The following is a 13,910-nucleotide window of genomic DNA, read 5'->3' as shown; positions in this document are numbered from 1 at the left end:
ATGCGCTGTATTCTGCCATGGAGATCTTACCCCAGACAATATACTCGTTGATGACCAACTCAATGTGGTTGCTATCCTAGACATGGGAGTTTCAGGGTTCAGTATACCTGAACGTGAATACTTTGAAGCAAAGTCGCGCGCTCGTAATTCTTTGTGGTCTTCCATGATCGATCAGATAATNCCAAAGATACCGGATAACACTTATGCCTTACTATTAGAACTTGAGCGTGAGCTGGTTCGATATAGTGGACTATGAGGTTTACCTAATCNAGATCTCCCTTGTCACCCCAATTCTACCTTCTTGCTGCGGTCCATCTCCCACCCACTGCTGCTGCAACGTCTTTAGAAGGCTTCCCGACGATTCCTTCAATCCAACCTGAGGTACCGGCAGGGAGTAATTCCTCAGCTTCGAGTGCAATCACGCAATCTAGAGTCCAGTCTTGACATCGATCCTGCATTAATTAGAATTATATCTAATCAGCAATGGTGTCCTCACTTTATTGTTCCGCGGTGCTGGTTCTTTTGATATGATATCCACAACCTGATTATACTTTGTCGGTTCGATATAACCTAAAAGTACCCTTCCTTCACAAGTCTAGCTTTCTAGTGGGTGACCGCTGCGAGTTTCGAACTGATAAATCAATCCTTCGAAAGACATCAACTGTACGTGCAGGAGGTTTCCAACTTCGTTTCCCTGACGGAAAATCAGAAAACCCCAATGGGAGCGGTGGTTCGGGTCTTCTCTATACCTATAGATTCCGATCGACAACGTGTAGTACGACATTGGTCTCGCGCAGCGCAGGGTATACCAAGCTTAGTATTGAGAGGTATTCAAGGAGATTGGAGAAGGTTGCAGGACTGGCTGAGCACGATGAATGAAGGGACTATGTTAAATATATAACAGATGCAGCAGAGATAGATTTAAGATCATGTCCGCTTCCAAGTTCCTGCTAACCAATGCATCTACCTGGCAGAATCCAAATTCAGCTCGAAGCAGGCGTCTCACCTAAAGAAGGCAGCACAGCAGGCTATCAAAAACGGGCCAATGACCGCAACTGTTCACAATGGCACCATCACCTACACCGGTATCCTGAACCCGAACTATGCAACCATCTCTCTAGTTTTGTGTCTAGGAATGAGGCACAGAAACTGCTGTATTAGTTGAAGAAACTATTACTGCCGCGCTTTCTAAAACCGAGCAAACTGTTTATCTCTAGGGGTAATTGCTTGACGATGTATAGCATAACAATTTCTATTGCGAAAATGACGTTGTTACTATAGAAATCCATGGAATGGTACTATCACCATAGATAGGTTAGCTCTAGAAAGAAACCGACAATTCCTGTTACCTTGGCACTAAGTCCCAATAGACAACTGATGCTAACTCTGCATCTATTTCACCCCACTGACTGTGTGCGTTGATACTGATTCATATGCAAGTAATATGCGCCGCGCTGTATAGGATTATTGACCCCTGTGGCGATTTAGAATGTCATTGCGTACCACGTCCGACGTCCTAACTAGTCTAGCCAAGACGAATGATATATAGTAAGCTCTCAATCCCTCTCACAAGACTACTTCTCTTCCAACCTGCAGTCTGTGCCTTCTCAAGAAACCAAGAGAGCGATGAGTTCTCAAGATACTATTCCAGACGATACATTGTACCAAGTATGCATAGATGCTGCACGATTAACGATCATTATTAATTATCTTAGGGATATCAAAACTGTCTATCAGTTAGAGATAATGTCGTTTATCCAGCTGTAGATCGAGCAGAACCGGCATCTGCAAGCAAGCAGTCCGGTAATAAGAGCAAGGAACAGCCTGGCAAATTCACCTCGCGCGAGACCAAAGAAGCAGCCTCACACACCAACGCTAGTAAGGCTATCCTCCCTACAGATCGAGTAGCGCTTAAAAACTATATAGAGCGCAAGCCTGAGGAGAGTCATACCGAAGTGGTAGATTTCTTGGAGGAATTGAAAAATATAAAGGGGCAGCTAGAACATACATTAGGTAATGTAGAAGACTTGGTATCTCGTCTCCAAGAAGCGACCGAGCAACACACTCATAAGACATTGCCTATGAGCGGCAAGCTCGTTAGATGGGCAGATAGTACTGGTACCTACAGCGCTAAACACGATATACATCGCGCTAGGAAAAAAGCACGTGGAAAATTCTAAACTTTGTAATAATTCTTCGAACAACTCTATCAACTAGTTCCTACCTCAGATTTTCTTGTGGGTGCTTATTGGGAGGACTTGGCGGAACGTTGGGAAAGCATAATCAAGCTCTCTAATGACGACGACACTATTGGCTTTGTGCTTTTGCTAAATGCACTATAAACACTCCGCTAATGAACCACCTTCGCTAACTTGCTGTGCTGGAAATGATATCGTCTCCCAATCCTCAAATATGATACCGGCTGTCTCAGTTATGTCCGGTGATAAGTGTAGGGAGCTGTACTCCCAGCTGTTTTCCAGCTCGGCTTTACTTTCGTACATGCTACCTACATTAGGACGGTCATTTGTGTTGAAAGAACTATATCTGTAAGTTAAGGGTGATAAGGCACATATATTTGATGAGCTGTGGTTCAAATATGACATTGGAGTTAATAGGTCGTGTTTTGATACCGGAGCATTACTTGAAGTGCGTGGCGTATGAAAATTGGTATCTATTAAGGCTTCTGCTTTTACATTAGATCGACACAAAGCTATATAGGTTAAATATGCACTTTCTGCTTAACGATAGAGTTTTGGTGGAGACTCGCACCCTTTTCGAACGCTTCTATAGCTTCTAGGGCATGTAGCAGCTGCTTCTGCAGCGATCTGTTGTCTAGCTCAAGCTCTCTGTTCTAAGGCTGTTAATGAGACAGTCTATGTTTGAACACTTGATTCCAAACCTGTCGTTCAAGAGCATCAATCTGATCTTTGACCCTCTGGCGCGACCTTCGCTGACTCTCACGGTTCCTTTCTCTTTTCCGGGCAAGTTGGGCAGTTATGGGTTTCATGATATTTTATAGACGTGCTTCCAATAGCCACTTTTTCCGCTAGATGAACGCTCTATATCATCAGGTTCGTAAGAAAGAGTCGGATAAGGTTAAAGTAAAAATTCTGGAGTGATTAGCAGAACAACAGCAATTAATAACTTGAGAGATGCATCAATAAACTGATCTGGGTAGAAATTGAAGGTATAGGGCTAACGATATAGCCACCCAGGCTTTGTTGACCGTGTAACGCTGCTTAAAGAAACATGCGGATTCTAATTATATAACACTAACATCACGTTTTGCACTAGTGGTGTAGGGTACATAAGTAGAGCAAGCAGTAGGGTCAGTGCCTTGCACCTAAGGCGTAAGTACATACCAGTAAGCCTGAGTATTATGGTGTAGTAGCAGGTGATCTAGGCGCAAGTATATCTTAAGATCCCTTTTCAGTATACTTAGACTAGTTATACACAATCGTGCTTGCAACCGCTACTGACACCTTTATGGATAAGGGTCATATTCGAGATTTTTAGGTCGCCGCATTTAGAGATTCGAAGGTTATTTATGGCCACGTGTCATCCGCGACTCTGCAGGCACTCGTGAACAGTTTGTTGCTAACTAACATCTCCTATTGTATAGGGAGATACCCTATATACTAAGACGAATAGGAGTACTTAGAGTGTTAGTAGCTAGAAAGCCTATGCACACAACGAATACATACCAATGACAGTGGATGCACTATCGCTATGACACTTGTAGAGGCAAATGAGGGGTATCCATACTAGGTCATCATTTCACGACCTAGCGAGGCCATAGAGGCAATGACTTCAGCTGCGCCAAAGTAACGAGCCCCTGTAATGGCAACAAGGATGCACCGCCTCAACAAGAAAATCCAATGGCTATACACCACAAAATTGCAACTCAAGATAGTAGATAACAGAAAACAATACACTTATTAAATCTACCTCGCCTCCGCGTGCGGCAAAAGATATGCTAGATTCATGTATAACTGACTAACTAGTTAGTTAGCAAAAATAAGACGAATGCGATTTATAAGCTACTTGCATGATCGGGCAGAAGCTAGTTACATATGAAAACTACTATCTAACTTAGAAATAGTAATTTGAATACGCTCTTTAATCTACACGTAAGTTCTAAAGCGTTGTGAAATATTAGTGTGGAGAAAAATTGAGTTAAAGTAGTAGCGGGGAGCAAAATTGACGTTGAGCTTGTGGTTGACGTTGGAGACGGACCACTTGCTTGCCAATTAGAAGTACCAATTATGTAACAGACTGCGCAAGCGTTCGCGATCTCGACTGTGCCCAATCTTGTCTTGCGAGTACTGTAAATTTTCATCGCACCGATCTTTAGCGCCTTTTGTTTGCTTGGATCGTACTAATGATCGTGGACGCACTATGGCTATGACATCTGTGGAAGAAAATGCGGGGGTGTCTACATAGCATTACATAATGGCAAGCTGGCTTTATTATCTCTAATTTCAGCTTACAGTTTGAAACCTCCAGCTGAGAATTATCCCACCCAGTCAATGATCCCTATAGCGATGTGCACTCATGCTACCGACAATCAACTTCTCCCGGCCATCTCTAAGTAGGAAATATGATTTCTTGTTTCGCATAACTAGCATTAATATCAAACAGGATACGAGATCATGGCGAATTCGTTGACCTCGTGCTCAGCCATAACGCTGGAAGCTTCCACGTCCACCGTATCATTGTCTGTCCTCAATCGAAGGTGTTCTATAAGGCATGCACTGGTGGGTTTAAGGTAAGTCAACATCATTGCTTGGGATTCCGCCTGTTGCTAAGATAGTGCTAGGAGGAGTTTACAGGCACCATTCAGATGGATCATGTGCACCACGTAGAACTAAAGAAATTGGTCGACTTTCTCTACAGCTCTGAGTATGATGACTCCCTGCTAGAGGAAGCTGACATATCCCTACTCCAACTCCATGCCAGGATGTTTGCACTTGCAGATCAGTACGACATTCCAGGCTTAATCCATTTAGCTGCAGAAAAGTACTATTCTAGGTGCACCACATCATGGGAACCTCTGGAGCTGCTAGTTTCACTCCAAGATGTCTATGAAACCACAACTGTCAGTACTAAACAGCTGCGAAACATAGCCTGCCTAGCCATCCGGAAGCATTTGCCAGAAATGCTTGATAACAAGGAGGTCGCAGAAATGTATAATAAGGTCCTCTCTGAAATTCCCGACTTCACAAAGGATCTATTGAGATGCTATACTACTATTCCTTTTCTTGGACATTGCCTATCATGTCATTCGCATCAAAGAATGGAAGTTTTGCAAGCAAGGTGCATGAAATGTAAGAAAGGTAATTCAGGTTACTGTTGGTAAAGCATTGAAAAGCTACGCGGAGGTCTTACTAAAGAGAGTTATAAATAAAGAGGCGTAACTACCCTTTCCTTATTAGTTGAGTGCCTTGAGTAACTAGTTCAATAGTACCACCTCGTGATACATGAACACGCTATTGCTCCAGCAATCTTGGACTCGATTCAGTATTCTCTGTGCCCTCGACATCGGTGAGATTTTTACCATGACCAGCACTATCTACATAGTCGGAGTCTTGCTTTCATTTCTTCCAAGCCGCGAGTACCCAGCACACGACACTGCTGATGCTCCAGACACTTCCAGAGATGATAGGTACACCATATCCCGGCATTACTGCACTCGTGAGAGTTGCGAAGATAGAACCAGCTACAAAGTTTCCAATGCCAGCTTGAATACCTGCTGCGATGCTACCTATTCGTATGTCAGTCATGCGGCGATCAGGGTGCATATTCAAGTTCAGACCTGCCGCAATACCACTCGCTGTAAACCCAGCAACCCCCAATAAAGCAGGTGTGCATATTGTAGGAAGCACTGGGATGATCAGGGCAGCAGTCTCCCAAGGGTGGGACTTTATCCACACCATCGCTGCTTTCAAAATTGTAGTAATGCCCACATTCCTCAGTGCTCTAACTAATTGCTAAATCCAAATCATCCTCGACTTGCATCCTAGAAGCACGGATTGTAATCGTGAAGTGAATGACAGCAATATCAATCGTACCGTAAAGAACAGGAGCGTTACAAATTACATCAATTGCAGACGCATTTCTCAGCGAACTTCTGAGCTGGCGATTGCGTGTATCCAAAGAATGTGAGGCGTATGAACCAAAAAAGTGCTAACTGGATGCAATGTCTTCTTCCATTTCCATGTGTTGAGATCGCTTGTGAATACTGGCTACTATCACCTCACTTTCTGCTATAAGCGCCGTAAGCTACTGTTGATAAGCTTTATTGTTAAATGCGTTTTCTATACATAATTTAGCAATAAGATCTGCTAATTTAGAGCTCAGAGATCTGCTGGTTGGATGTTAATATCGAAGACGTTGCCGTGAAACTAAAGTATGGTCACGATAACTGTAAGCGCATGTCATTGCATGTCGCTGTAAGTCACGTCCCCTCTTTTAAGCGCTCCAGGACTAGCGCATAGTCAATCTTAATAATCGCTTCTCATAACTCGTTAGCTAGCGTCCGTCTCTGTGTGCCGAAAATGACGAATCGGATCGCAAGGATCATAGACGTCTCTCTAGCGGTTACGATCCAATTGGCCATTCTCGACACACTGGGGCTGTCGACACGCAGAGACGCTCGTTACATATAGAGTTTGAGTCGTTTGAACATAAAGCGGCGCCCAATAACATAAATGGAGCCCATTCGTTGGAGGTTTTTTCTAATGATCTCGATCATCCTAGTAGCCAAGCTAATTAGAAGCGGGGTTGTCGAGCCGATCGATGACCTGATCCCTTGAAGGCTTGCAGTGCGGGGTACGCACGACAAATGGAAGAGGCACTAACCTCCCTTCCCGTGGGTAGAAGTTTCCACCACGCCGAGCTATGAAAATCTAGCCCGCTTTAACATTGATAGGCAGAAATGGCTTCGAGTCCTGATTCTGCTCATATATCTGAACCAACAAGGGTCTCTGTTCGCCTAAAAGTCACGAGCTATATCAGTATCACAAGCCGATCGTTCGTGTTCGTGTATGTCGTCATGTGTGATTCTTGAATCGAGTATTAATATTACAGACTGCTAGAACAGTTATCCATTAACCTAAACTCATAATCCAAAAGTCCGCGAATCTCTCCATTTACCCTCACAGGTTTACTTAAGCATTCTCACCGCGCTCACCTTATGGCATTGTTGCTCTTAATTACTTTAATCACACTTGCTTTTGCCAGTCTGGCTTCAGCGGGACCAGCGGCCTACGGATTATGTCAGGCGGGCTGTTCTGCGGTAGTTATGGCCTGCTACTCTGCAGCTGGATTTACCTGGGGGGCCACTCTTGGTGCTTCCGCACCTGCTAGCATCATTGCATGCAATACCGCCTTTGGTACTTGTCAGGCTGCTTGTGCCGCTGTGGTTTTAACCCCAACTCCATAGGAGGTATGACACCTAACAATTTTCTACCTTTGACTACTTCTAAATGGTTTTAAAATATCATTCAAGTTGAGGGCTAATTGCTTAGAATTCCTGAAGAAAGATATTCTGGATCCATTTATGACACAGATAACAGGAAAGCAATTCACAAGCTATATTATTGGGAAGAAGCTAGAGGTTATAAATGAATTTTGTATGAGTAGTTAACGTCATTGCGATTTGAAAAATTCAGGTTCAGCGTACGTCGGGGAGAACAATGATCATAGTGTCCAAAGCATAAGCTTAACAAGCCCCTCTTTCTTCACAAATCCAAGAGAGTGTAACTAATTGCTCAATCAAAAATCGTAACCACAGAGATCAGGATAATAGTCTTTAGACCAGCCATGGAAAGCAGAGTACCCAATCCACAACGCATCATTGTTCACTAAGTACAGTGATCGTGTGCAGCCTTGTTAACAGAATCGTTTTCAACATTGCCAGTATAATTATTATGAGGATGTGTTAATAGATCGATTCTACGATCTATTAGCATAACTTCCACGATCTCTTTCTGAGCAGGGCGGGCTACTTGTCGGTGCAATACATTACACGTGGGCGTCTGCTTAGAGGAGGCGAGGAATTAGTGTAACGTCTGTCACTCTTTGATGAGAAACCCTATGTGCCGAGAATGGCTAATCGGATCGCAACGGTTATAGAGAAGTCTATGATCCTTGCGATCCGATTGGTCGTTCTCGGCACAAAGCGTTTCTCGTCAAACAGGGGCAAACGTTACTGTACTCCCAACGTGGTGCGGGGCAGGTGCAAAGGCAAAGTTCGGGCCAAGGCGGACGCAACTCATTAGTGAACTTTTCTGGTTGGTGTCAACCAAGTTCTATCATTCTTTACTATTATTTCTTGAGTTTTATTGGTGCATAACGAGGTTTCTATATATCACTGGAGCGGGGCTGGGGCTTAATCTTCCTATTGGCATACTGTAACAAACGAACTCGCGGAGTGGATAAAAAGCTCGCGTCACAACTATGTATCTGTGGTTTTTCTATCGCTCTCTTGATCATCTAGTCATCTTTCATTGCGCCTGATCGTGACGAACGTACCAGCTATCGAACTGATCGCCGAAATGACGCTTCGCACATCCGATCTTTTTGAATGCTTCTGTGGCCGCACCTATACGTATGCGATTGATCTGGAAGAACATCGAAGGGCGCGAGGTCACTTTCCCTCACATGTCTGTAGAGGTAGTTGCAGACATCCTCCAGTGGCTCAGTACAACTTTACCATTCGCAAATGTGGCTATTGCGGCAAACTCTGTGAGCGCCTGGATATCTTTGAAGACCACTACATTGCTACTGGGCATTGTTTCTGTTCGGAATGCGACCTCCCCTTCGAAAGCCAGAGCGCTTGGAAAAATCACTGCGAGGTAGAGCTCCATGCTTCCGAGTATCGTTGTTGCAACTGTGACATCTCTTTCAAAGATATCCACGCCTTGAACGCGCATATGGCGAGACTTGTGCATCGGAACCCTCTCCAGCAACAGCCCCACGGCAATGCAAGAAAGGCGGAAAAAGTCACCACAGCAAGTGCGGGTGATCGGACATGCAAGAAATGTCAGCGAACCTTTCCGTCTCTTCAGTCTTTTCAACAACATTGTGAGTCGATCAAGCACAAGCCACTTAGTGCTCTAAGCTGTCCCATAGGGAAAGGATGCAAAAGAAAGTTCAGTGCACCGTCGGCTCTGCTGCACCATCTGGAAAGTGGAAAGTGCTGTTCAGGCATGGACCGTGATGACATCTACGACATCGTTCAGCTATACGACAAAGATCACACGATCCACACCCTCCCAAAACTCACGCCTTCGAGCTCCACTTACTTGTCGGCACATGGTTTATCTCCTGATTCTGGAACGCCAACAGCGTCTCTCGATAGTTCAGATGGCTGGCTACTGGTCACTCCCACACACTCTCAGGGTAGTGTAGAGGGTAGTCTAGTAGATTGGACACCGCTTGAGGATAGTCGTCTCTCGCTTGGAAGTAGACACGTGATTGACGGAATTAAGCCTGAACTCCGTTGTCCACTTTGTCCAAGGAAGTCCAAAGCCTTTCGTACGATACAGGCTCTTCAGCAGCACATAGTATCTCCAGCACACTGTGATAAGGTCTACCACTGCCCACGTAACCTCCTCTCAATCAACTCCAGCAAGGCTGAAACAAAGCAAGGAAAAGCAAAGCAATTTACAACTCTCAGTGGACTAGCTCAGCATTTAGAGAGTGGGGCCTGCCATGGTGGCAGGCAGACGTTCCTGCGTTGTATTGAGTTCATCCAACAGCATTTGGGGCAATGGGGACTTGGAGGGATGCGCCTTTTGTTGCCAGGCTCCCAAGATTGAAAAAGTTGGGATTTTCATTACAGACTTATAGCAACAGCGAGCAATTAGCGCTAAATTACATTAATATCTTGGACATGTTCATCAGCGTGTTCCTATTGCAATAACCTATAGCTGCTGCTGTGCGCCCCTCTCGAGCAGTAGCTTCACGATCGACTCATGGCCTCCATATGAAGCTACCTGGAGTGCGTTACCAAACTGTCCACCCTGCGCGTTAACGTCTGCGCCCTTGTCAAGCAGCAGCTTCATAACCTGCAAGCTGCCTTTATATGAAGCCGCCTGGAGTGCATCGCCATACCCTCCACCCTGACCGTCACCGGCGGCATCCTTGTCGAGAAGCAGTTTTACCATCCCTTTATGCCCCTGCTCTGCTGCCACGCACAGAAGCCAATACCAGTCATTTGCGCCTTGGTCATCGGCTCTCTCTTCGAGCAACTTTTGAGCCGTTGCCTCTTGGCCATGTCGGGCAGCCCACCATAACGCCGAGCTTTCTGAATGTCGTATGTTGTAACGGTAGAGATAACTGTTTAGCAAATGATAAAGGCGACGGTTGGTTTGTGCAAATGCGTTGATGTCTCTCTCTAATTGCAGGTTTTCCGAAATGGAGCAGAGTAATTCATTCGCCAGGTGAAGAAGCGGCATCTCGAAGTATGTAGGATGGCTGTGTCAAGGCTAGTTTCGACGCTGGGTAAGCGTCGTGGCCGTGCTTATCTTGGCACTACTCTCAATCTTGAGTCGATTAATTATGTTCCGAGCGCTTGTACAATCCGCAGAGCCACAGACCTCATAGTAAATTGTCCGTGGATAATAAGGCCAGAAATGCGGGGTCATTTTGTATTAGCTAGGATGAGCTGTACAAACTAGGCTAGGAAATCACAATGCAAACGTGATTTTAGAGAATTCAGTGCACGAGGTCATTTCTGTAAAATTATGGCAATATTCGTTGTACGCATAAGCTTTCTGGTTGCTGAAAGTCGAAGTATCTTTCGTTTGTCTCGCCACGTAGTGTCTCGCTACGCAGTAAGGGACGTTAGAGACGATCTCAAGACAAGCAAATCCGTCAGAAGTGGCTGTTTTAGACAATCAATTTCTAAAATATTATCTGCTGCACTAAGAGCGCACGACAATGCTGTTAATGCAGCAATAAGGCGTGTTTGATCAAGCTATTTACAGCCTTGATGACCCTTTCTTTACCTATGCAAGACTTCCGCGTTTAAGATGATGTATGTCTTCAACCACTGTGTTACCTTGTTTGCTTCTCCGTGCATTGAGTAACAGGACACGTCCTCAATGTCTTCCTTTGAGGGGTTACATCGGCAAAAGAAAACCATATGCGTAAGGCTGTCGTAAACAGCGTGATACAGGTCAGGATCATCCCTCGTGCTCCTATACAAGATTGCCTAGGAATAGACCGCCTTTGCGTTCTCGACGTCTGTATTGGTACCCGTGATCGCCATATGGAAGCAGTAGGTGCTCTCGTTCTTGACAACTATGACTATAACTTCAGAGTCTCCTTGTCCCAGCTCTTCGATATAGATAGTATAGTTTTGGTTGGTCTCATGCGAGAGCTCAAGAACACATTGAGCTATCAGGTCATATAGGCTGTTTCGAGTTACTCTCCCAGAAAGCCACCTAGGATAATATTCATCCTACCTCGGCATCGCGTGGTAGAACAACTAGCTGTAACTTTCCGCAGTCAACCTCTAGGGGCGCAAATTTTAGGTCGAAGGCCAGTGTGGCTCAGCAAGCCAATACAAGTACCAAAATAGAGAGCAACTACGTCGCTGTAGTAGAGAGATCCCTATAGAAGTACAGCTCATATATCTGTCTAGACACGAAAACAAGAACTGTCTCACAAGAATGCTGGAAGAGTGACAACACGTTGTTAGCAAACACGACAATGATGCAGCTAACCGTTTGTTGAGGAAGCACACAACACGGTTACTAATACTAGGGACATTTTGATTGAACAACTCACGCCACCTGTGAAAAGCTCAATCGCTATGTTAAGTTTTGGATTTTCTTTATAATCTAAGACGACAGTCTAGGTCTAGCAGTAACTATAAGAACGTCTAGGGGACACAGTTCCGTGAATTTCTTGAGCATGTCGTTGCAAGTGCGTCTTGTCTACCAAGGGCACCATACAAAGCTTGCAGCGAAGATCCCTCCCACTCTGGATGTTTTTTAAGTGCTTACGTCCAAAATGCTTGCTAAGATCGCCTGGAGTGCTAAAAGCATATATGCGCTGTGCCAGCGGCAGCTCTTCGTTGCCTAGGCAAAGGAAACATACCCTCGGCCTTTTTTCCTTGTACACAGAGACTTTGGCTAACTCTACTGCTTCTTCCTCGTATCCTGGTTGGCTCTTGGCGGGTAGGGCAGCGTTCCTGCTTCGGTCCCCTTTTCGGATAGGGTTCATCCCCCCCTCTTCCATGCCACAATATAGGGTGACCGCATGGATAGCGCAATTACGCCTGGCGACCTCCTCTTCCATAGTGGCTCCTGGTTTCGACAAGACTGAGTCGCATAGCTTTTCTTGGGCTGGGAGCATAATGTCGTAAATCAGCTCCAGATCATCATTAGTTTCTAACCCAGCAAGCTGCCGCTCGACATCACGCACAGGCTGCTCAAACTCCCACCGTTCTTTAACGTCCTTGAGAAGGGCGTGCCGCCGACGCTGCCTCTCCTGGTTAATCTTGGTGGTGAGCGCTTTGTACGTGGGCTGTTTTGTTGCATTACGAACGGTACGTTTGAGGCGCTCTCGTTGGTTGAGAAGAGAGCAGATAGAAGGATCATCGTCTACAGATGCAGACTGCTCCTCAGTAAGTCTTCGTGGCCGACGACGATCAACGGAGCGGCTTAGAGTACAAGCCGACCGCATGAGAGCTGCTTGTGGCTGGATGCCTCTTACAACAGCCTGAGTATCAACTGTAATACGTCGTGAGAGATAATGCTTCAAAAATGTCGTGATGCTGGCATGGCCCATCATCAGATTCTGCATGGCCTCACTGACATTGCCTGCACGCTACGTTAACTCCACATCCTGCATTATGGAGTTTAGATTGAAGAGATGTACTTACCGTTCTCATTGAACGCCTTCCCTCCGGCGTATCTCAGCGAATAAGGACGGGTGACTTGGGCGAATCCCGTGATCTCACCCAAAGTCCGGATCCATGGAAGCAGAGTGGAGTAAGGAAGAGGTTCGTTAGGAGAGATTTCCCAACCACTTGAAGTCTGCACTGCTTTCCGAAACACTGGGATATTGTCCAACGTCCGATTCAGGCGTAGAGGGAGCTCATTGCGACCTAGCGGGATCTTGAGTCTGCTCAGTTCCTCTGGCGAAGTTAGATTGTAGGCTGCAAACGCCCGATCGTAGAAGAGCAGCCCAAGGAGGAAGACGTGAGGACTGAAGAGGAGTGTCTGATCGTACATAATCTCAGGAAGAGGAAAAGTGTTCCTTAAGGAAAATTTAATCAGCGCATAGCTTTCCTGTATATAATGATAACATACAGGTCTTTGATACCAAGAAACTCATTTGTAAATTCAAAAGTGAACTCTAGGAGCACTCGATGAGGGCCGCCCTCAGGATCACGTAGAAGTGTAACTTGTATATGGCGATAGCAGAGATTAAGGAGGGCCTGGGGCCGATTCGCTGTAAACCCGCCAAGTTGTAGGTAGAGCTGGGCTTGTATCCTATAGCGACCGTGAGGATATCTCTTTTCGGTTGTTACCAGATTCGTTTGCAGTACTCGAGCCAGATCCTCGACATACATGCAGGCTTTATCCCGACCGATCTTTTTTAGATCGTGCTTCTTTGCTAGCTTCCGAAGTACCTATTATTTATGTTAGACATATATGCTTATGTGAGACTATAATTAGAAATCTAGATTAATATACCTTGTGCATGCTCCGATTCATCTTTCCGTCTAGTTTCACACCAGTTGCTCTTTCATACACGAGCCGGAAAACCTTCCAGTACGTTCCTAGGGAGCTAGAGAACTTGGTTCCTCGGCGTTTCCTCCCACCTTTGCCCTGGCGCTGGCTAAGTAGCCAGTCAAAGAATGTGTATAAAGTGCTAACCGATACGGTTGC

The 13,910-nt window shown here is 45.4% G+C and overlaps 8 protein-coding genes across 8 annotated transcripts; 4 read left to right on the top strand and 4 right to left on the bottom strand.

Moving 5' to 3' along the window:
• Window positions 1–293: 293 nt before the first annotated feature.
• On the bottom strand, window positions 294–784 carry COCMIDRAFT_41726 (uncharacterized protein; the record flags this gene model as incomplete). Its single annotated transcript, XM_007695451.1, has 3 exons — window positions 294–452; window positions 497–585; window positions 616–784. The coding sequence occupies 3 exons, from the start codon at window positions 782–784 to the stop codon at window positions 294–296; spliced, it is 417 nt and encodes a 138-aa protein (XP_007693641.1).
• An 842-nt stretch (window positions 785–1,626) lies between these two features.
• COCMIDRAFT_41724 (uncharacterized protein) lies at window positions 1,627–2,342 on the top strand (the record flags this gene model as incomplete). The annotated part of the gene is made up of 4 exons (XM_007695450.1): window positions 1,627–1,668; window positions 1,800–1,878; window positions 1,927–2,166; window positions 2,218–2,342. The coding sequence occupies 4 exons, from the start codon at window positions 1,627–1,629 to the stop codon at window positions 2,340–2,342; spliced, it is 486 nt and encodes a 161-aa protein (XP_007693640.1).
• Window positions 2,343–2,719: 377 nt separating this feature from the next.
• On the bottom strand, window positions 2,720–3,007 carry COCMIDRAFT_110397 (uncharacterized protein; the record flags this gene model as incomplete). Its single annotated transcript, XM_007695449.1, has 2 exons — window positions 2,720–2,851; window positions 2,900–3,007. 2 exons carry the CDS (start codon window positions 3,005–3,007, stop codon window positions 2,720–2,722), a joined length of 240 nt encoding a protein of 79 aa, XP_007693639.1.
• Window positions 3,008–4,544: 1,537 nt separating this feature from the next.
• COCMIDRAFT_41722 (uncharacterized protein) lies at window positions 4,545–5,359 on the top strand (the record flags this gene model as incomplete). Its single annotated transcript, XM_007695448.1, has 3 exons — window positions 4,545–4,591; window positions 4,642–4,768; window positions 4,820–5,359. 3 exons carry the CDS (start codon window positions 4,545–4,547, stop codon window positions 5,357–5,359), a joined length of 714 nt encoding a protein of 237 aa, XP_007693638.1.
• A 1,836-nt stretch (window positions 5,360–7,195) lies between these two features.
• Window positions 7,196–7,444, top strand: COCMIDRAFT_110407 (uncharacterized protein; the record flags this gene model as incomplete). The annotated part of the gene is made up of 1 exon (XM_007695447.1): window positions 7,196–7,444. One exon carries the CDS (start codon window positions 7,196–7,198, stop codon window positions 7,442–7,444), a length of 249 nt encoding a protein of 82 aa, XP_007693637.1.
• A 1,114-nt stretch (window positions 7,445–8,558) lies between these two features.
• On the top strand, window positions 8,559–9,824 carry COCMIDRAFT_41720 (uncharacterized protein; the record flags this gene model as incomplete). Its single annotated transcript, XM_007695446.1, has 2 exons — window positions 8,559–9,087; window positions 9,136–9,824. The coding sequence occupies 2 exons, from the start codon at window positions 8,559–8,561 to the stop codon at window positions 9,822–9,824; spliced, it is 1,218 nt and encodes a 405-aa protein (XP_007693636.1).
• Window positions 9,825–10,247: 423 nt separating this feature from the next.
• Window positions 10,248–10,463, bottom strand: COCMIDRAFT_71648 (uncharacterized protein; the record flags this gene model as incomplete). Its single annotated transcript, XM_007695445.1, has 1 exon — window positions 10,248–10,463. A coding segment is annotated over one exon (216 nt), but the record flags the coding sequence as incomplete, so codon positions are not given.
• Window positions 10,464–11,871: 1,408 nt separating this feature from the next.
• Window positions 11,872–13,805, bottom strand: COCMIDRAFT_110398 (uncharacterized protein; the record flags this gene model as incomplete). The annotated part of the gene is made up of 4 exons (XM_007695444.1): window positions 11,872–12,836; window positions 12,899–13,275; window positions 13,329–13,651; window positions 13,716–13,805. Coding segments are annotated over 4 exons (1,755 nt in total), but the record flags the coding sequence as incomplete, so codon positions are not given.
• Between the last annotated feature and the right edge of the window lie 105 nt (window positions 13,806–13,910).

The sequence above is a fragment of the Bipolaris oryzae genome, assembly GCF_000523455.1.
Source record: "Bipolaris oryzae ATCC 44560 unplaced genomic scaffold scaffold_320, whole genome shotgun sequence".
NCBI lineage: Eukaryota > Fungi > Ascomycota > Dothideomycetes > Pleosporales > Pleosporaceae > Bipolaris > Bipolaris oryzae.
The sequence above is the reverse complement of the archived record's forward strand: the minus strand, read 5'-3'. Positions and strand labels throughout refer to the sequence as shown.